At 49.0% G+C, this 23236-nt stretch overlaps 1 protein-coding gene across 1 annotated transcript in view; it reads right to left on the bottom strand.

Annotated features, from left to right (window-relative positions):
• PAPPA (pappalysin 1) overlaps positions 1 to 23236 on the bottom strand; it is a gene marked incomplete at its 5' end in the record, with an annotated part of 219587 nt that overhangs the window by 63814 nt on the left and 132537 nt on the right. Inside the window, one exon of the mRNA XM_079789610.1 lies at positions 22615 to 22808. Coding sequence (XP_079645736.1) covers positions 22615 to 22808 — 194 coding nt within the window. The remainder of the gene's footprint in view (positions 1 to 22614; positions 22809 to 23236) is intronic.

The following is a 23236-nucleotide window of genomic DNA, read 5'->3' as shown; positions in this document are numbered from 1 at the left end:
TAGCTGCCTGTCCCCCAGCAGAGCGTGGTGGGGCACATCTCTGGAGGGCTGGGGTGTGTGTATGTGTGTGTTGGGAGGCATTGGGGGCTTATCTCCACATCTAAAGCATTCCCAGTCAGAGAAGTCTTGCTTCAATACAATTTCCTCTTATCTTGGCAGCCCTATCAGCGCTAGACAGGGCTTTAGAAGAAGGTGCTGCTGTTAATTCTTTTCCTGTTTTCCTATTCAGGGTTGGGCTTGTTTCAGGCTGGCTGGGATCCTGACCAGGGACAGTCAAGGCAGATCAGAAAGGAATGAATAAATCCTCAAAACCCCCGTTGATCTTAAAACCATCTAGGTCCCTGGGAGGTGGGGGAGGCTGCGCAGGGGGACAGACACTCGCAGCTTCTGCTTTGATGGACCTGGCATGCCTCTGCCCACTCAGCTGCCCTTTATGGAGGGTGCATGGCACACTGGACTCCGAAGCCCAGAGAGGAAGAGAGCCTTGCCCATGCCCATGGAGACACTTGTATCCTAAGTGGGTCACTAAGGATACAGGTGTGATCCCAAGGTAACGAATTCTATGGGGATGCTCTGTTTTCCTCCACCCCCGTTTTTGCACCTTCCCCTCCAAAAGCAAATCCAATGCCATAAAGCATGAGTGGGAATGTAAAATTGACTGGACATTCTGTGAGGGAACAAGCAGGAGAGGCACATCACACACTCCTGTGAACCCAAGCTCTCCCTCCAACACCCCACGTTCCTCTTCACCCGTCATATCCTTTTGTCCAGTTTCTTCAGCGTCACTGGCTCCAGTGACCTTCCCAATCTCTCCCGACCTTCTCCCCCTTCCAATTTGCATCTCTGTAAAAACTGGTGCAGAACCATCCGCTTTCCCGTAGGTTCTCTACTCTCACACGTGCAAATCTTTCCGAGGACATCAAGGGTTCCACCCCGCTCCCCAGGCCCAGAGATGTCAGGGGGTTGAACATAGTAACTTTTCTAACCTCTGTGTCCCGCTGGTATGAACAAGATCTGATCCCTCCCTTCACATCGCTCACTGTCTTAGGGCACATAGAAACATCTGCAGCCTCCAGGCTTCAGATTCCCCTAAAACAGGGGTGGGGAACGTCCGGCCCAGGGGCTGTATAAGGCCGGCCAAATCACTTGGTCTGGCCCTGTCAAGGCACTAGGGGTGAGATAATTAAATCTTTGATCAAATATAGCAGGCTAATTTTTAAGTTGATAATTTTGTATGGCCCCACAAATGATGTTATAAATATCCAAATGGCCCTTGGCAGAAAAAAGGTTCCCCACCCCTGCCCTAGAGAGATAAAGAGGGGGTCTCCTATCACTGAAAACCATCTGTGTGCACTGCCCACACCCATGGTTATTGTAGTATCATTCACAATAGTTAAGATGTGGAAACAGCCTACCTGGGCATCAACAGATAAGTTGATAAGCAAAATGTGGTATACACATACCATGGAATAGTATTCAGCCTTAAAACAGAAGGAAATCCTGCCATTTGAGGCAATATGAATTAACCTTGAGGACATTATGCTACATGAATTAAGGCAATCACCAAAGGGCAAATGCTACATGATTTCCCTTCTATGAGGTATCTAAAATAGTCAAAGTCATAGACTCAAAGAGCGGAATGGTGGTGGCCAGGGGCTAGGGGAGGGAAAAGGGTGATCACTGGGCCCGAAGTTTCAGTTAAGCAAGATGTTCAGTTCCGTTCTAGAGGTCAGCTGTGCAACGCTGTGTCTACAGTCAGCAACACTATACGGCACACATAAAAACGGAAGAGGGTAAATCTCTTGTTAAGTGTTTTATCCCAATAAAATGAAATAAAACAAATGCTATTTTGAATGATTAAAATATTGATGTTCATCAAATGAATGAATACATTAATAAATAAATGATCTGGTGAGAGTGGGAGGGAGGTTTATATAATGGTGTTAGGCAAGGAGTCATGCGGATGGGCTGGCAAGCACCCTCCCTTAGGTCTTGCCAGGGCTGGAGGAGGGATTGCCTAGCATCTTCTTGATTGCTTCATAGACAGAGAACTCAGTTCCACGGATAGACAGCCCACTTTAGCTTTGGTCAGCCCTGCCAGCAGCCAGGGGGAGATACCTGGCTGCACTTTCTCCTACTCTTTCAGGGGATTTGAATACAGGTTCTCTACTGGGATGGTTCCTTTTTCAGTGGTCAAGGGAGGCAGGTGATTTGCACAATATAACACAGGAAGTAAGTAAAAAGTGGTTATGAAAATGTAAAATGGATGCCCTTTCCTCACCTATGTTCTGCACCCTCTCAATCATACTTTTGTTCAGTAGAAGAACCCTTTCCAGTGAAAGTTATCCCTCTTCCCCCAAGAATCCGTGGCACAAATTCGGGTGCCTTTGCCTCTTTCTTCTCTAAGAAACCCAACCCTAAGTCTCTGATGGAGGCTGAGCAGGTCAGTGCCTCCTATCACCATCTTAGCACCTGTGGGAACCCAGGGGCAAGCAACCTTTCCCCCCTTTGGCATAAAATAAGGTGGCCTATCTTTAGCACAATTCCTTGTTCTCTCCATCATCTTCAGAGATACCTGCTTACTTCAACTACACCCCTGGGAAACAGGAGACCCAAGTCACTTCTGGCTGTGTCCTTGTTAGCTGGACATCAATCTTCCCACCTGTGAAATGTAGAGCTTGTATTAAATAATCTCTGAGTGCCCAGTTAATAGCATCCACCAAGGGTCTCACGGTCACAATATCATTTCATCCTCACAATCGCTCTGTGAGGTTGAGATGATCATACCACTTATTTGATGAGGAAATGAGGCACAGAGGCTTGACATGACTCTTTCCAGGCCATACATCCAGTTGTGGATGAAACGTGATGCCTGCGACGTCATGTTCTGTGTACTCAATCATGAAGCACCACGACCGTCTTGGTCAGAACCTCCACTTCCTCTAACGTAGAAGAGAGCGCAATCACCACTCTGTCACCTGCTACCTACCACGCCCTCCACGGCTTCCCATGGACCACAGGATGGGATGGCCCACAGCTGGACAGAGCAGTTTCCTGGGCATAGCTGCTTCGGCCTGTCCCCAGCTGCTTCGGCCTGTCCCTGCCTCCACTGTCAGCTGCCTTGCCTCCTCCCTCTAGCGGCATGCAGGTGTCCACACCTGTGCACAGCAGCGCTCCCTTCTCATTGGACAACTCTCTCCCACATGCTGCTGACTGCCACCTGATGCTTGTGCCCAGACTCCTCCCTGCACCTCAACTCCCTTCCACTGCACAGGACTGGCCATTTTGTGAAATACTGCGCACACTTCAAAGCCAGTCTCAAATGTCACCCCTCCTCTGGAAGCCTTTGCTAGCCCCCAGGCAGAATCCATTGCTCTCTCTTATGTGTCCATAGAGTTCTTTATATAGACGCCAGTTACTGCACTTGTCAAGTTGGATGACAGTTGTTTAGAGCCCAGTCTTATCCCTTTAAACTCTGAAGACTTCTAAGGTGAGAACCGGGTTTGAGTTACCTTCCAAGAAATCTTAGCAGATTGCCCACCACATGGGATGCCACAGTTGCCCAGGGAACAATAGTAACAACATAGTGACAACAGCAGAGCCGCAGCAGCCTATACTGCATGCCTGTTCTATGCTGGGCACTGTTGTAAGGACTCGATATGCACTCAATCATGCAGTCCTCAGCACAACACTGTGAGGTAGGCACTATTGTGGTACCCGTTTTATGGACAAGGACACTGAGGCCTGGCAATATGCCTAAGGCCACACAACTGGTTGGTAGAACCAGGACTCAAATCCAGGTACCAAGTCAGCCCACACTCTTCACTGAAGATGCCAGCTTGCAAAGGGCCTGCCTCCCTAGCTCTCAGGGCTGTTATGTTGGATGGACCTGGGATTTCTCCTTGTCGCCTCCACCTGGGCTCCTGAGTAGGTGCTAATTCATCAGACCCAAGCAGGCCCTTGTCGGTCTGCCCTGGGCTGGGCCATGTGGCTGTGAGAGCCCTGGATGGCCAGGCAAGGGACCTGCCTCCTAGAACTGACTCAGTCGCTTACTTCTGACACTCATCGCTCCCACTTGTAGAGGATGGAGCAAGAGGAACCCCCAAAGGGCGTTCAGTGCTCACGTGCAGCCAGCTTGATTTCTAGCCTCTTCCTAGTGCCTGCGGCCGAGGAAAGTACTGGACCTGCAGTGCAGTGTCCCCTCCTGTTGGCCTCTGGGCCCACCACGGGCCCAGGACTTTGATACTCTGAGGTGGAAGCTCGTTTCCCAGCCACCTTTTCCGCCTAAGGCAGCTGGAGGAGCAGCGTAACAGTTCACTGCACCCATTCCAGCAATGCATTTTCTGTTTTTTGTTTTCTCTTCATGAGTGCTGCAAAAGAGCTGGGAGATCCTCTCCAGAACTTTGAGATCAATGGATGTTTGAGCTAGGATGGTCCTCAAAGATGTGATTCCAGCCATGGCACCCAATAGATGGGAACAGAGCCCAGTGCGGAGGGGAGAGACATCCCTTGAAGGGACGCTGTAAGCTCCTCTGGGATGGGCTGGGATGTCTGGTGGTGCCTGGAGTGCCCAGGATGACAGAAGCAGAGGCCTCCGTGTCCCCAGGACCTGTGACTCTAGTCCACTCCATGCACTGCTAGCCACTACCTCCAGCACCCGCCGCCAAACCCACTCCTTTGCGAAGACTGCTTTCAATTAGAGGAGTTAACGACGTCTTGCTTTCAAGAGGTTTTTTAAATCCAGTTTATCTTCCACCCACACACGATGTACACAAAGGCGGGAGAACAGGGGAGCCAGAGTGCTGGTATTTTCCCACACAGGGGAGATGTCATGAGGTTCCTCTTGGATTTCTCTTTTATGGATTTACATGCCCTTTTGTCAATCACAGGAGGGAGGAAGTGCTTGTCAAACCTGTAGCCCATCCTCTCCAATTTCCTCTTTTAACCCAAAGGGATTTGGGAATGGGCCTCATAGGAAAAAAAAAAAGAGGAAAAAGGAATAGGGAGGGACGACTGTGGGGGTTCTTGCTGACAGCAACAATACACATGAACGCTCACACGCACGCACATGCACACCAGGCAGTGTTTCCCAATATTTCTACTCGGGCCACATTTTCACCTCAGGCTCGAGGGTCCAGTGCCAACTTATTTCCCCAAGAATTGCAAGGTTGCAAGAGGAGCCGAGTTCTGGATATGATGACTGCAGGGGGATGCCTGCTGGGAGGCAGCCGTCATACCCTGGCTGTGAAGGGCCTTGGGACACAGGAACACGAAGTGGTGGCCCAGGTGAAATAAAGCCACCCCTGTGCAGTTGGCGTGGCTGTTCCTTACAGAACATGCTGCTCCCTCCTCAGCGCTCCCGTGGGGGAGGGAAAGGGCACCCACTCTTAAAGATGGCCAACTAGGAAGGCTGCTCACTATGCATCCTCTCATTCAGTCCTCCTACCTCCTAATAACCCCGAGGAGAAAGCATTTCTGTCCCATTAGACACAAGCACTCTGAGGTTTGGAAGGCCTTGCTGCTCCCCCATGGCTTAGGAGTTAGTTTAGAGTAGCTGGACTCCAAGTTCACTCTTTCCACCCAGTGGCTGGACTTCCCCATAACTCTTGCTCATGCCCTCTGTGTAATGCACTTGCATTTCCCATATGTCCACCTGTCTCTGTGTGTGAGCTTCAAGGACAGTGCCTGGGTCTGATTTCTCTCTCCTTTGCACTGGTGTCACTGGGTGGGGCTCACCGGACTTGCCTATATTGAACTGGTGTGGCTTTTCCAAGGTGATCCACGTGGTTCAGGATGACGTATCTGACGCATAAGCCCGGGTCTCTCCAGGCCTAGACCAATGTGCAGAGATGGTATCGACCCTGTGGTTCAGGGAAGTCAGTGGGAGACCCAGGATTCAGGCAGGAGGACTGGCAGGCTCCACAGCCAGACCTGGCCATCCCCCCACCCCCCCCCCGCAAGCCTCACATGCAGTTGCTGTGCATTAAATATGATGATGACACTAGGAACTGCTATTCATAGTCATTTCTCTCACTAGTGTTCTACACCACAGAGCCTGTTGGGTACCATTGTCTCACTGAATCCTTCAAACAGCCCTATGGGAAAGGTATTAGTCACTCTACTTCCAGATGGGAAACTGAGGCTGATAGCTAACAGGAAGTGGAACAGCCCCTGAGCCCACTGGACCAGTCGAGCCAACATGTGGTGCCGGGTGCCGGCATTCCCCCATCTCAGGACAGATGGCATTAATAAACCGTGCATGCTCTTCCCCGCCATACAGGCCTCTGAATCCATCTCAACAAAGGCTACCATGAGCGCATGTGATTGGTCAGGAGTGGCCCAGGAAATGAACCCATTTGCAATCCTTGAGCTTGCTGTTGAGCTCACTGAGAAAAAGAATGGGGTCTTGCTTGTTGCGTCTTCAGCATAACTAGCGGAGGAAGGCCTAAAGTAGGCACTAAGCAACTATGAGTTGAATTTTAAAAATGTACTAACAATAATAATAATAATGTTATCGATCCTTTGCTATATGTCAGACTTTCCAACAAGTGCTTCCATGCCTCTTCGCAAGTGATGACGTATGACCCATGCAACCCAAGTTCCCATTCCAAGTTCAGGCCTCTCTCTCTGTCTCAGCGTCCTGTCATCCTCCCCAACCCAAGTTCTTCTTCTCCTAATTCTTAAGTCCACCCTGACCTCTCTCCTATGCCCCTTATTCCAAACTAACCCTCTGAACATAGACAACTTAAAGGGCCACTGAAGGTTAAAAGATATAGAACACAACACACACACACACACACACACACACACACACCCCTTCAATCCCCTTCTCTAACCTCCTTTTTACACAAGTAACAATGGAGAGGGGAGGGGAGAGGAGGGCAAGGGAGGAGAGGGGAGAGCAGGGAGGAAAGAGAATGAGAGAGAAAATGAAAGAATGAGCCCTGGCTAGTTTGGCTCAGTGAATAGAGCATTGGCCCTTGGACTGAAGGGTCCCAGGTTCGATTCTGGTCAAGGAATTTTATCTCAGTTACAGGCATGATCCCCGGTCACATGTGAGAGGCAACCAATTGATGTTTCTCTCTCTGTTTCTCCCCCTTCCTTCCCCTCTCTCTAAAAATAAATAAATAAATAAATAAATAAATAAATAAATAAATAAATAAATAAATGGAAAAATATCCTTGGGTGAGAATTAACCAAAAAAACACAAACAACAACAAAAAAAAAATGAGAGAAAGAGAGCCAGGGAGAGAAGGAGACAGAGACACCAGGCTTTCTTGCACAGACTCTTAGAAACAATGATTACCTCCCCAGGCCTCCAGAGCAGCCTTCCCCTTTGATGCCTGCCTTAAAGAGACAGGAGGGGAGGGGAGGGTGGACTGCCTTTCTTTCAGTCCCAGGATTTATTATTCGACGTGCACTGACAATCAAGCAAAGAGACATTTCCTGCACAGAGGGCCAGTGTGTGGCCAGAGCAATGGCACCTCCTCCCACCACAAGTTCTGGAAATAGCAGCAGACCTGGGCCTCCACCAGGAGACACTTCCAGATAAGATAATTTGGTATCCATGCCCTCCAGCCTTGGAGCTCAGCTCTGGGGTGATTAACACCTCATTTCCCTCTGGGTCTGTCCAGAACCTAAGAGGCATTTCACATGCCTTAGGGGTCTAACATCCTCCAGGCCTGCACCTTCCCACAGGTCTGAAATCCTATGGTTTGGGCTGTACTCTCCTGACCTGATCCAATGATCGTGCAAGAAAAGGGCGTGAAGCAAAGAGATCATGCCAGACGCCACTGTTCTACAGCGTGCAAACATCTGTACAGGAGGGGAAGCGGTGTCTTAGAAGAGAGATGGTTCGGAATCATAGAACTGATTCTTGGGGACTGGCACTGCTCATGCAATTGCTTAATTTCACAGAGGCTCTGGATTTCTAGGAGACAGAGATTGGATACCCCAACCTTCTTCAAAGGGAAAGTCTATGCAAGAGGCCTGACAGAGCACCTCTGACAGGTGGCAAACCCAACGTATTTTCTGTGCCATCATTTAAACCAGCCACTATGGCCAGCACCTGTGTTCCAAGGGCAGATGCTCACATTCCTCTGAGGCAGGGGAGTAAAGAGTGTGCCAAAGCCACGCCTGTCTGGGTCTGACCCCTGCCTGTGCTACTCCAAGTCTGTCCCCTATTATACAGATGAGGAAACTGAAGCCGACACAGTGTAAATGGTGATCATAATGAGGTGACAGTGATGAGCACCCCTCTGCTTCACCTCCACTAACTCCATTCTTACATCATTGTGAAGGGGAGATTCAAAGGATCCCATTCCAGATGGGGAAACTGAGGCCCAGGGAGAGGAAGAAATCACCACGGTAACAGTGGTACTAATGATTAAAAGGATGGCACTGGTCACCAATTTGCATTTTATGGAAGGTTAGTTTCCAGGACTCCATCCCACGGGCTGGGCAGTCTCTCCCCATGTGGCTGCACCCATCACCGAAACCCAGACGCCAGTTGTGAGGAGGTGCTGGGCAGGGGCTCCAGCTAGTAAATCCTCCAACAAGGGAGAGTGATTAGTGTCGGATGCGGTGGTCATCGGCTTTTGTGCTGCTGACAACTCCTCCCTTGAAAGGCCCGGCAGGCTCGTTTCGCAGGGGCCCTGGCAGGCCTGCTCCAGCCTCTGTAATTATGCCATTCACCAGTCACCCAGGCCCGCGCTGAACTCCTGACCCAGCAATGAAAGACTTGGGATCTCATTACTAATCTCTTAAGCCACCTCGTCCTCCAAAATACATCCATTTAAGTTGGAGGCCACGGCTTTGGGGGTGGGAGCCAGGGAGAGGGAAGGACCAGCATAGGGACTTCTCATGACACGGCCAGGTTCCCTCACTGGGGCCTGGGGCCCACGTCCCAGCGCAGCGGGCCTGGCTTTTCCGCTCCGTGCAGGGCAGGCCTTGCCAAGGGTCAGCTGTTCTGCTTAGAGACTAGGAGGCCTTTGGAGAAGGAAGGCCATCTGGGCCCACCTGTTTGTAATCTCAGGGGTGCGGGTGGGGGACGGGGCCTGTGTTTGTTTTAATTATTATTATTGTTGCTGAAAAGGGAGGGGACAATGAGCAGAAACTGCTAACATCTGGAGGCTGCTGTCCAGCTTACGTAATCCCTGTAGCAGAAGAGGAACACGGGATTCCCAGCCAGATGGTCCGTGGGTGACTTCATGGCAGCCGTGCCTTCTCCAACAGTGAGATGCTGACAGGGTTGGGAGAGTGGGTGGTGGGACCTTCCTGAAATTCCTAAGGGGTGAGAGGCAGAGGTTTTGGGCTCCCAGAGATCTTCCTTTCCTTTTGGAAGTCTCCGGTTATTTTTCCCAAAGTCCACATTTCTCTCTTATGCATTCATTAATTCATGCATTCATTCCTTCACTATATTACATCAATGTAGCACTGATTATGTGTTAGGTTCTTAATTCCCCACTGTCTACATGAGAAAATGGATCCCAGAGGGGGGCGGGGGGAAAAAAAGAAAGGTAAAAATCTCTTCTCCTGAAGCTCCCAAAGCCGTAGAGGGAACTGGGTGGAAGGTCCAGCAAACACTCCTAGAACAGCACAGCAGGTTCTGGGTTCGAGGGGCGAGAGGAGGGAGTGGCCCCGGCAATCTCGGCTTGAAGGCCGGGTCTGAAATGCAGACTTCATGTCAGATGGGTCCTGGACTTCAGGGGCTGGAGAGAGAGGCAGGAGAAGGGAAGCTGGGCCTCAGCTGAGCCATGACCAGCCCGTTTCCCTGATGATGTCAACAGCAGAGGCATGAAGGATAAAGTTCGAGGTGCAGAATCTTGCTGCAAACAGATTTCTGAGCACATTTTTTAAAAAAACACATAGCTAACTTTCTGTGTTTCCAAATCTCTCCTTTTCTAAAACACCGATACTGAAAGCAATTCATGCCATTTCATTATTCTAGATCAGCACAGAAAAGCAGTGTAGATGCCAGATCAGATCAAAAGGGCGCTGTTAGCTCTGACCAGAATCTTCTGGACACTAGATGGGAACGCAGAGACACTGCCTGCACTGCGGGAAAGCCCTGGGGCATGGCCAGCCAGAAGCACCGGGATCTTTTTTTCAGAGCCCAGAGGCATTGCCAGGTCTAGAGAAGTACAAGGAGCCTGAGACATGTCCAGTTCTAGGCCAGAATAAAGAGGTACGGTGATTCCAGAGCAGGAACAGGCACTTCTGGCTGCTCTAAACCCCTCACTCCAAAACTGCCTCAGACCAAGAACACAAACCCAATCAGTCTGAATCCGAAATGCCCTCTGTACTGGCTCCAGAGTGGACTTGGGAAACGCAGCCAACTCTGGAGCAAAGCACTGAAACTTGGGAACCACCACTCAGCTCGAAGCCATGCAGAGCGGAGCCTCCAGCCTTCCTGGCCTTTCTCTCAGAGCCCTGAGATACTCGTGGGTGAGTCAAGAAAGCAGTGACCACATCCCAGCTGTGGGCCTGGTCACCGAAACCCTCCGTTAGAAATAGCCGAGTGATGGTTAACGGCAGTCTTGACCACACTGGCCTTTTGAAGACAGGTCAGGGGAGTGATTTTTCACTTAAAAGCATCTCTGTGTTAAAAGAACAAGACTTTCTCAAGTTCCTGAAACTAGGGCTTGGTTGTTTTGGTTTTCCTCCCTTCTCCCCCTTTCCTGTCTTCGCCAGCTGCCTAATTCACATCTGTGTGTTCTGCATTGTATCCTGGCTAGAGGAGGAGTCACTGTACCTGCCGGGACCCCACTCAATGCCAGGAGGGCCATGCAGCATGCTCTGTCCCTGGTTCTCACTGAGCTCTCAGGGTCTCTGATCCCCACCTATAACACCCGCGAGCCAAGTCTGAAAACCCTCGAAGCTATTGACTCCCTCCTCTTTGCTTTAGAAGAGCAGACAGTGCTCTTGCCAGCGCTGTCTCCAGTGTGACCTCTCCTTGGATGAAGCTCCAAAGGATGCAATGCCTGGACATATGCAGGGAACAGGCAGGGACTGCTGAGGCTTTCCCAGCATCCTGCTGGCCTGACAGCTCACACAAGGTCCCTTGTTCCTGAGGACAAGGGTGACGTTTCTCTCTTGCCTGCCCCTCCAGAATTCAGAAGTAGGGGTGGTGATCATGACATGCAAACTGGGGGCTTTGCCCACCAAATGCCCAATGGACATATCTGACTTATGTGTCCACCACCTCCTCTGCAGATTCCTGTGAGAGACAGACACCTCCAGAGCGATGCTTTCCCCCAGTGGGCCCTTGACCCAGGCAGCCCACATCTGTACAAACGCAGGGTACGGAAGCAGCTTTCTGAGACAAGGTCTCTGGGTACAACTACAGCATGACCTGGGATCCCCAACGTGAGCTCTTCAACAACCCCTACCCCTGCCGCTTTCTTGAACCTTCCTTCGAGCAGTGGAAGTCACACACACTTCCCAGCCCAAGGGATGTGGGCTGGAATCTAAGCTTCTGCCTTGACTCTCAGCATTACCTTGAACCCTTCATAAAGCCCTAATTCCTCCACTGCAAATGAGGCAGAGGATGGTGCCTGCCCTGGAGGATCAGTAGGGTAAGCACACGCAAGTCTCAGACACAGCCCCACATACTCTACACACACAGTGAGCACGTCCCTCCTCTACCCCTTCCTACTTCTTTCTTCCTGGCTCTCAAGGACCACAGTTTTGGGTTCAAATTCTATATTTCCCTGCCCCACCCCTGGGCCAGCTGCAGAAGCCTGGTAAGTTAGTTAACCTTTGTGAGTCTCAATTCATTCCTCTGTAAGCCAGGGAAAGTTAGCCGCTACCTGTGTCAAACTGGGTGGAGTTGTGAAGTAACTGCTCTGGTAGCCCGGCCATTCACACGGCTCCTGTCATGATCATCAGCTCTTGTCATCACAATTATGTTAGTCATTTATTGCTGCTTAGTCATTCCTTTTCCTCTCTCCAAATTTCTGTTTTCCTCTTCTCTTCTCCTTCCTGCCTTCTTCCCTTCTTCTGCACTTTCACTCCCTCCTGGGCTGGGTCTCCCCCTGGGAGACCTCTCGGAGGGTGAACCACAATGTCTCAAGCCAGAAAGAGCCCGTTCTGTTTCCATCCATCTCTGTAGGACTCTAGTTGCGGGGACATTCCCGAGACCCCAATCTTTCCCAGAATAAGAGGCAAGGGGTAGGGCTTTAGTCCTAAGGCCCAGCTTCCAGAAGCAGTTTCCCACTTTCTGTGCAAAACTGTCACAGTACCAAGTGCAGGCTTAATCATAAATAGTCATCGCATGCCTACTATGTGCCAGTCCCTATTCTTGATGCTGAAATTCACGGCAGTGAACACAGGAGAACAACAACATAAAATCCCTGTCTTCAGACAGCTAACATTCCAGAGTGGCGGGCGATCACAGAGGCACTGAGAATTTGGGGCTGGGGTCAGGATGGGCCTTCAGGACATCTCCCCCCAACTCACATGGTGGCATGTAGGGACAAACCAGGGGACTTAAGGCACTGCTCACTCTGGTCACCTATTGTAGGAACAAGGGGATGTCAGCTGGCACATAAGGGAATCACTTAGAGACACTGATTTGTATGTTTAAAGCCGACCATAAAGGAGACATTACTCAGCAGGGGCTGTTCCCAACAGTGTCATTCAGTGGATCATACACATTCTCCAAATATTCTGCAGGTGGCTCGCCCTGTGCTGAGCACTGGAAATACTAAAGGGAGAAGACAGAGCCCCGTCTTTAGCTGTCACAGGCCATTTGGTACAGAAAGCCACGAACATAGGCAAATGCAGACTAAGAGGCAGCCTGCCCTCTGGGCGGCTGGGTGCTTCAGAAAGGATAGGTGCTGTCAGAGCGAGGGCAGCACGTCGCGGGTGGTCAGAGGAAACCACAGGGCAGAGGTGCCATTTGCGCTGGACCTGGGCAAATAGTTAACCGAGGGGGAGAAGCTGTAATGACCATGTATGGTGCCAGGTGGGTCCTGAAAATCCCAGGTGAACTGTAAAGTATCGGATTGTCTAACCACTATGCTGACACCTGAAGCTAATACAAAATAATAGTGAATGTAGAAAATATATACTTTTCATTAAATTTAAAAACATTTAAAAAAAAGAGGTGGAGAAGTGAATGATGAATGCTCTGGGCAGGAGAAATGGAACCCCCAAGGCCTAGAATGCATCCATAAGGCAGTGGACTGTGAGGAAAAGCTGGTAGAGATCACGCAAGGCCCAGTCTGCAGAGGCTGTTGGGTTTTATAGGCTATCGGGAACCATATAGAAAGCTCCACAGGCAAGAGATCACTGAGACCAATGTTTATTGTGAATTATAGAAAATGTACTCCAGAGGCAAAAACCACCCATTGAGCGTAGGCAGACTTAAAGGATGTAAGACATCGTATCACCAAAAGATTAGTGTGTCCTATCTCACTCTGGGAAAGAGATAAGTATTATTATTTTTTTAATGTTAAGAGAGGTGGTGTGGTACACTAGAAAGTGCATGGGCTATGGGGCTAAAAGAACTGGATTTACTCCTGTTCCACTACTTGGGGTAGGGGACCTTGCATGAACCTTTGCTTCCCCATCTGTGAAATGGGAACATAATTCCTACTACATAGATTGGTTATAAGGATTTTATGAAATAACTGAACTGAATGACTTTAGATACCAGGTCTATACCAAGCACTGTTCCAAGTATTTTATGGGCGCTCTTTGCTGGAATCCCCACAATTCCCACTTAATTTTCTCATTTTACAGATGAGGAGACTGAGGACCAGAGAGGCAAAGTACCTTGCCTGAGATCTCACTGTAAGTGGCAGCACTGGGATGTGATACACGCTGGAGAATGTGATCCACTCTTTCTATGCAATGGGAAGCCCCCACCCCATGTGGTTATTTAAATGTAAATTAATTAAAAGTTCAGGTCCTCAGTTTCATGAGCCACATTTCACGGGTTCAACATAACAGGTGGCTAGAAGCTACTCTACAGGACCGTGCATGTGCAGAACACAGCTGGTGTGGAGCCTGGGCTCTCAGTGACACACCCCTGCCTGCTCTGGGGCATTAAACTCCCGCCCACAGCTCCCTGCTGCATGGCAGTGTATCTCCTCCCTCACGTTGCACTGAACTGATATTCAGTCCCTGGACCTCTTGCCCCCGGCAGCTGCACCGCAGACCTGGACCTGGGTATCGCTCACATCCATATTCCTGAAGCCGCTATCCTGCCAGCAAACCAGATCGCTCCTGAATCTATGTATATTTAAGATTATGTATATTTAAGATCATCTGTTCCAGGATGGAGAGAAGTGCAGATGTCAGCCAACTGCACAGATGGGTCCAGTTTGGGAGAGGGTTCCAGAGTGGGCAGCAGCCCAGGGCAGCAGGCCTCTGGGCAGGGCCCTCTCTCGCTGCCTGTCTGGGCCCATCATTCACTGGAAAAGGACCATGCACACATGTACCCCGGGCCTCCGGGCACTGGATCTGGCTGATGAATTAGGAGTCAGGAAACCCATGGCTGGCTTGAGAGAGAGACCAGAAGGCCCCTTTGGTCTGGTTCTATTGATAAGACATCCGGGCTAATTTAAAAAGTAAAGACTGGGGAGTGCAGAGTGGGGGTTGGGGGCATGAAAAACAAACACAAACAAACACAAAAAACCCCCAAAATCTTGTGCACAGCTAAATCCCAACTCCCCCCCAGAACCCCTCCTCGGGGCCTGGCTTGAGAAAGTTTCCTTTCAGTCTTAGCAGCATGAGCACGGGGATCCTGGGACAAAACTGAATCCCCCGAGCAGCGGGCTCAGCAAGCTCGACTGGCTCCTGCTTCCTAAGTGCACCCCAGCCTCAGAGAGCAGACACTGTTTACATTTTTCACATGTTTCTTGGGTACTGAACATGAAACCAAATTATACAGCAAAGGCCATGCTGGCTACACACCACTGCCCCCACTTAAAGCAACAACAATAATTTAGGGAAGAAGAGAAGAGAAGATGAAAGGCAAGAATGGAGAAGGGTCTGAGGGAGCCTGGGTGAATGACAGGGACGGGAGGAAGGGCCTGGTGCTGAGTCCCATGATAGGACAAGGAGACGTGGAGCACAGAGACGGTGCGGGGTAGTGGGTCAGGCATGAGGAAGAGGCGAGACAAAAGCCAGGAGTCTTCCCAGCGGGGCGGTGGCATGGGCTGGCAGTGCTGGGTAGGCCCGAGCCCGCAGAGCCTTGTTTGTTCTCGGGCTTTGAGTCAGGAGCCAACGGCAGGTGAGAGATGAAGACGGGCTCCTCCACCCAGGCCTGCCCTGCGCCATCGATACCTGCTTGCCACATGACGAGGCCGGCTAGGCCCCGCTTCTACTCAGGCTCTCCCTTCCCCCTCCATGTACTCCCCTCTGAGGTGCACTCCACTGTCCACGCATAACAGCAGCTGGCTAACATCTGTCTCTTATTAGAAGGACCTATTACAGTGTCCCCTGTCTTCCATGGACACGACAGACGGCTGCAGGGCAGTGGCTGAATCATTCATCTCAACCTCTACCCACTACTCAAAGTGATGCTTTGGACGTAGTAAGTCCACTATGAGATTACATTGCTTTTGAATATAAATATCAGGACCATTTCCTAACAGCTAGGAGATGACGAGATTTAGGGAAGTTGTTTAATCAAAGTCAAATCTTAGTAAGTGAAGTAAGACCAAGAGACTCTTAAAAAAGTCTCTCTCTGCTTTGATTTCTATGACCAAAAGAGTATTCCTTAAAAAAATAAAATAAAACCTCAATTGTTCCTAATTGGGTCTCTCAGTTGCGGTAACTTCATTGGGAGCAAGAAGCACTTGTTTAAAAAACTTTTCAGTGGCTGTCAGAAGGAAAATGACATTTCTGGCTCAGTGGTGTCATCCTGGCCAAGCACCCGCCATATGGATGTTATCGCTCCTATTTTATGGATAAGGAGTTGGGCGGGGACAAAGACAACTGGCTCGGCTCACCCAAAGGGGTCAGCTATAAGTGGTAGATCCCGGACCTGAGAACTAGGTTGATCTGATCCTCAATCTCGTTTTTTCTTTGAAAGCTTTCATCACTGCAAGTTTCCAAGGCCACTCATGGTGCCTGGCACTTGGAGTCATTGAAAGCATGAATGAATGCAGGTGGAGGGAGCAAGAGAGGGCGGGGAGGAGAGGCCTTTGCTGGGATCCTGAAAAATGTGATTGACTTAAAGTCCCTCCCAGCCCAGCTCCCTGACAAGTTCAAGGCAGTTGTAGGGACCAGCTCAGGGGGCTCCTTTCTGACCCAAACACTGTTTGTTTGTGACTCTCCTGGAGGACTTCTGGGTTCCCCACACCAACAGGACAGGCTGTAACAGCCCATGGACTTTCTGTTCTGTCTCCTCAGATGACTTGCACATGTGCTCTTGAAACATTTTTCAGAAACCACCAGGAGAAAGCAGATCCCGTGGGTATTGGAGAAAACTGCTTGGAATCTTGTCTGACATTTCTGTGTGTTCCCTTCGCCCCTTCTCCTCCCTCCACCATGGGCAGATGTGGTCCCAAGTCACTAGTGAGAAGAGCCGCATGCATTGCTGAAGACGCACGTGGGGAAGGAACAACCCTTCAAAGTGACCTCAGCACTGGGTGTGAGCCCAAGGTTTCTCTCCGCCCTTTGCAAATAACATCATCCAACCAGCATCGGAGAATTGCTTGTCCATGCAAGATTTCTGAGCGAGGCTTTTACAATGAATACCAGTAGCGTGGGCTAAGAAAAGGAAGTAGGAGAAAGAGCGCCATAGGTGATGGGGGCTCATCTCTCTGAGACTCAGTTTCTTCACCATGAGAGAGGGGAAGTAAAACTTCGCTGTTTTACACCATACTACAGGGTCTGTCATACAGGAGATATCCCATAGATGTCACTGCCTTCCTCAAATGAGTACCCAATTGTTAGCCCTCTGCTTAAAAGCTCCCCATCACATTCAGGAGCAAGTCTAAGCTTCAAGCACCTGAAGGTTGTCCCCATACACCTTTCTAGCACATCTCTTGACTTTCCCTTTATTTTGCATTGACTTGTGGCAAACTTGTAAACAGAACAAAGTTTCCTCTTCCCTCTACAAGTGTCCTTTGTGTGCTTTTCCTCCTTTTTCTCCCAGAACCCAGAAATAGTCAGGCATACATCCCGAATCAAAGGAATCTTTTACACTCAGGGGCTGAGAGCTTCAAACTTTTCCTATGTTTCTCCCATATTTTCATGCACACATTTTAAATGCCTCTTGAAGAGGGCAACACTTAACCTTAAAGAATGAGAGCCTACAGGTGGACATCTAGGCAGCATGGCAGAAACAGCAGGGAGATGTTGGGGGGACTGGAGAGGGACCCCTACTTTCTTGGTGTTCCCTGAATGCACCATCCACATGCAGAGAAGCGAAGGCACTGGCTCTCTTGGCTTATTCTCCTGTGTCAGTCACTGAAGCAGGTGTGAGCTGCCTTGTCCTGCCCGTCAGTCCGTATGAACCGTGGCCTGCACCCTGATTCAGTCCCTGCGAGGGTGACCCCATAGTCCGTCACCTGGCTCTCAGAACCTCACTGTCCCAACCTGTCATGTGAGAACAGCAATTCCTCTTTTTGTAAGGAGGATTCAGAAAAATGGATGCGGAGCCTGGAGAAACAATGTTCTTTTTACAATTTGCTCAGGACCTTCTAAAAGTGGGCACAGGTCTTTCCCATCCCTACATGCCGGCTCTCACCCCTGCAGACTGAGCAAGCCGATAACAGTATGGTTTCCTCGGGGTAACTCCCTCCAACTCTCACACTCCTGGGTCTTGGCTGGGATTTGGACGGACACACCCTCTGATGAAACAGTGAGCTCTATGAGGGCAGCAGAAAGGCCAGAACTTCCTTGCAGTCTCTCAAAATGCCTGGCACAGTCCTGAGGCTACAGTGAACATTTGCTAACACAACTGTGTTGAACTCAACCCAGTGTTGACTGAGCTGTACTGGGTGGGTCACTGTGGCCAGCCCTGGGGTGAGGGTGTTAGGGGAACCTAACATGAATGAGAGAGGAAATTAACCTTGGCACTACCCACACTAAGTGGAAAAAACACACGCAGGTCTACGTGTTTTTGCTGACTTGCTCTCTTAATCTCCAACAGGTAGAGGGTATCATTCCCTGTTTCTGGAGGAGGAAACTGAGGTTCCCAGAGGATTCATTTATTCCAGGTTCCCAAGGAAGGAGAGAAGCTAGGAGGGCTAAGCTACATCTGCCCGACTTCTTCTTCACCCATCAGCGCCCATGCTCTCTACCTGCCCACAGGTCTCAGTGCAGGGTTCAAATAGACTTCTTTTTGATCAAGCAAATAAATGAATTAATACAAAATTGCTATAACACAAGACAAATCACGATTTGTATTCTAACAGAGGCACGAGGTATTATAGGCATGCCAAGAAACAAAGCGAATTGTCAAAGGACCCAGAGGATGTACCCACTAAGGGGTTGATATAATAAATAGGAAGTCAGAGACCCAATTGCAAAGGAAGTGGAGATAATTAGGTCTCCAACACAGGCATCTCCTGCTCCATCGCCAGCTCAGCTGGAAACCTCCTGGTGGGGACCTCTCTACCTCACAAGGCTCTCCATTCAACTGCAGATGGTTTTCAATCTCAAGGTTTTCTTTACCTTGACTCTGAAACTACTGGCCTGGATCTGCTTAGCCTAAATCTTAGCCTTAAAGTATTAACCAAGTGAACTGCTTGGTTGAGTGAAGGTCCATGATTCCTGGGAGAACACTGCACATTCCTTAGTGTTTCCACACTTTCCCTAGGCCACTGCGGGAGGGAGGTGCCTGTTTAAAGAAGAGGAAACTGGCTTTGGTAGAAATGCTGGGGGTGGGAGCAGGATAAAGGGATAGCTACATCTCATTTGGGCAGCCTTTGGTGTAAAGCACCAGAGAAATGTGAAACATGGAGACAAAATAAGAACAAGATGGGATCTTTGCAAAAAGCACCTTTAAATCAATCCATTTCTGAGGTTCCCAGAACAGAGAGAACTGGATTCTTTGGGTTCATTTCCATGTTTGTTCTGTTTCAGGGACTTCTTGAATTCCAGCTGGGCCAGGAAGGTGCATGGCCAAAATATCCAAAGAATGTCTCTTATTATAGGATGTTCAGCCCAATTTGCACAACCAGGAAGTTTTGATACTTCTGGTAACATTTGAATATAAAACTAAATGTTCAGGGTGGAGTAACTAAGTCCTAACCAAATTTGGGGATCTTGCATGAGGAGAATGGAGAGAGAGTTCAGAAACTGTTAAAAGTGGAGAGCTTATACAAAATAAAAAATCAAGTTTTAATCAATTTTCTGGACTCCTATAGCACAATGACTGTTTCTTCTTTCTAGTGGTCACAGTGAGACCCTGCCAACTTACTCGGACAGGGCTTCTCCCCAGAGAATTCTCGTGCCTAAGTCTTGTACACGGACAGGCCAGAGGTTGGGTCTTCCCTCCACCCTCTTTTTTTTTTGTTTGTTTCTTTCACAGACTCCAGCATAGAGCCAGGCACATGACTTCAATAGATACTTGTATTTCTCATTTTATAGCATCAGGGGAAGACAGAGTAGGACAAAACTGGTTTATAAAGAGAAAATGGAAACAACCAGTCATTTCATCACTGCCCAAGTTCATGGATGTCCCGGTGAGCACCGAGGGGCCAGGGAATAGGACCCCCGGGACAGGGAGTGGAAGCAGCCTGAACTCAAAGCTGTGGGCAGTGCCCATGAGTCAGGCAGAGAATTCACGTATCTCACAGAGTCTGCACAGTGATAGCAACTCTATGATCTGTCCACCTATGATTCTTTCTGCTTGTTTCCCAGGGTTACTTGCCAGGAATCCAGTTACTTTCAACTTCTGAACACGATCACATACATATTCCTAAGCTTCTGCTATCATCTTTCATGACATCCTTCTAATCCTAGATTCTCCACGTATGGGCTATGGGACCTTGGGGAAGCCACTCCGCCTCTTGGTTTCTCCAAGCTGGTCAATACTTCTTAGCTTGAGGAATGGCAAGGGGATAGGCTATGAGATGTATGAGTGTCCAGTATGGTGGCTGGTGGACCTGGAGACCCCCGGTCCCCTCCACTATTCTCCTGTGTCTACTTTTGTTCCTACTCTCTGGAATCCTGTCCCTACACTGACTATTTTTGTAGGAATGTTTACGTGTTTTTGTATGTACATGTATGCGTGTGTGTGTGTGAAAGAGAAAGAGGAAAGAGGAGGAGGAGAAGAGCTTAATTGTGTAGGGGGAAGGTGCATCTAAGTACCTCCCAACTCCTTTTCTCAAGCCATCAACTTCTTCACTGGAGTCCCTGACAGGGTGAGAATTAGCTACCAGCCTCCTCTAATCACTGCACAAGGTAATGAGTGCCATGGTTATACCTCGTCCCCCTCTGCTGTGCTGTCAGAAGGGAGCTAGTTTCCATTCCACAAACAGCCTTACTCAGGATTACACAGGCTATGTGTGTGTGCACGTGTGTGTGTGCATGTGTGTGTGTGTACACGATGGGGGCGCAGTGTGTGAATGATTTCTAGGCATCTGCTTTCTGAGGGGGACTTCAGGAGACTTTGTTCAACAGCCCTCCAGGCCGCCCTGCCTGGCCCTGCACCCAGCCTGCACACACACCCCCTTCTTGACCCTGTACTCTCCAGTGAGTTGATCTCATTAAGGCAAATTTAGTTACAGCTGAAGTCTCCTTGTAACAAAGATTATGTCCAAGCCCAGAGTAATGGAACCTAGTCGATTTCATTAAAATAAAATTGGTTGCAATGAATAATTCAATAGGATGATTTTGTTTCCTCATCACCTCTTTGTAGTACTGATAATGATTTTTTTAAATTGGATTTTTGTTTAGGAAGAGATAATTGCCCATAATTCCTGACAGCCCCCTCCTTACCAAAGTGGAATAATTGCCCCATGAAGTCTCTTTCAAATGCTAAGACTGGAAAAGTCTTTCTCTCCTCTTCTCACATTAGCAGCGATAACCTTTGGGTGATTTTTAAGCACAGCTGTTACCTCACTTCTTGCTCTTGTGAGAGTCTGAGTGTGTTAATAATTCCCTTGTTTGAATGATGTTTTTGAAACACTTCTAGAAAGGGATGCTGGTGTTGAATCTGGAATTCCTGGCTCTACCGACAGCCAGTCCTGCCAACCCTGAGCAGGACGTTCTCTGTCATACAGATGTGGTTCTTGAACATTGTGTCTTAGTGTTGTTCATTGTATGTAGCAATGTGTACACGTATATGTGTGTGTGCACACGCGTGAATCTATAATCAATTAAACACACATTTCCTGAGCAGCTAGTCTTATCTGGATCTTGTACTTGAAGAAGGTGAGAGAGATGAATAAAACTCAAAACAGTTATGAAAGTACCAGCAGCCTAATGGGGGAGCCAGACACACAAACTGATTATTAGAGTTCATGAAATTGGGTGTAGCCAAAGATGAGTTCCTCAAGTACAGCGGTGGCAAGGGGTAGGATGAGGCCTAGACATTCATTCATTTACCCATTCATTCATTCACCAGGCGGGCACTGCCCATGAGAAGCATCAGGGAATACTGTGTTCCCATTTCTCTCCACACATTCTCCTCAGGGCAGTCATAAATAAATGCAAAGGAATGAATAGGGAATCTAATGAATGTAAACATAAGCAAATGGGTAAATGAGATGTGATGAGATAAACACTATAAAATACATAAGTGAATGTACCTATCTTGTACCTCATCCAATGGTATTTTTACTGGGCCCTAGGAGAAAGTCACCTCTCTCTTTTATCTAGAAATCAGGTCTATCCCCCCTGACCCTGAATCAGGGAAACAGTATAATGACTCATCTACAAGGCCAGGAGGCAGGCTGGCCTCAGAGGCAGCCACTGGGCCAGGCGGTCAGAAGCACTGAGTCGTGTCTCTGGGAAATGGGAGTCTCGGAAGAAGGCAGGTGCTTGCTCAGCAGGATAATTGGAAAGGGGGCTCTGGGGACAGCACAGCCATCCCTAGAATCACATAAGCTCTGCTGGCCCCAACACTCTTAGTCCCTCAACCGAGCGGAGAGTCCTTTGGGGAAGAACCCTGGAACGCAAATAGTGCATTAGGGGACTGGGGAGTGAGTCACAGCTTTTTAGAGTTGGGAAGGTCCTTAGAGATCATCAAGCTGACCTACTCTCTAATTTAAAGATGGGAAAATATGGGGGCCAGAGAGGTGGGGAGACTGGTCCAAGGCCACACAGCAAATTCACAGGAGTGTTCAAGGAGTACCCTCCCACACACATACACACAAAATAAATTGTGGGACTCCCCCAAAAGAATGTGTTCTTCCCCATTGAATTCCAGTGGTATGTCCAAAATGGAATTCTTTCCTAAATGTGAATTATAACAGGTAGGGACATAGGAGGACAGTCATTACCCTGATGTTCCTTCCCTGTGCTTAGCTATTCCACATCTAATCCCTGAGAAATGGTACTCGTGAGGCTCTGGAATTACATTTGGTTAGAGGTATGGTCACGTGGCCACAGCCAATGACATTACCTTCGAGGTGGGAAGCTCTGAGGGACAGAGTAGAGATTCAGAATATCGGCAGGAAATGCCACATGTGGCTGGCGTCTTACCTGGGATGCTGCTGGCTGGCCAATGATGACCCAGCCTGGGCATTGCTGGTCTTGATGGGAAACAGAAGCATTAGATGCCCACTGATCCAGGAACCCCTGGGGTGTGTAGACACCACAGTCCTTGATGCTGGTTTTTTGTTCAAACTCCTCACATACCCCGTCACCATCGTGGAAATAGCACCGGCTGGGTTCATCTGCAGGAGAGACACGGAAGGAGGAGAACAGGGAGATATATTGGTCCTTTGGTCTCAGCCATCAGTAGCAGCTGTGGAACTGGACCAGAAGAATCATCAGCACTGTTAAAGCCCATCACTGATCATCACAACGGATTATTATTCAGCCTTCAAAAAAGAAGAAAATCCTGCCATATGTGACAACACGAGCAGACATGGAGGGCATTATCACAAATGACATAAGCCAGTCACAAAAGGACATATACTGTGTTAATAATACTGTACTGTACGCCTAACGTTTTAAGAGGATTGATCTTATGTGTTTTTTACCACACACACACACACACACACACACACACACACACCGCGCGCAACTCACAAACACTTTCACTTTCATTATCCCAAGTGAGCCCACAGCAAGCTGGTGAGGAAGGCATTATTATTTTAAT

Source organism: Cnephaeus nilssonii (genome assembly GCF_951640355.1).
Source record: "Cnephaeus nilssonii genome assembly, chromosome: 14".
Lineage (NCBI taxonomy): Eukaryota > Metazoa > Chordata > Mammalia > Chiroptera > Vespertilionidae > Cnephaeus > Cnephaeus nilssonii.
This window is presented reverse-complemented; position numbering and strand designations above follow the sequence as displayed.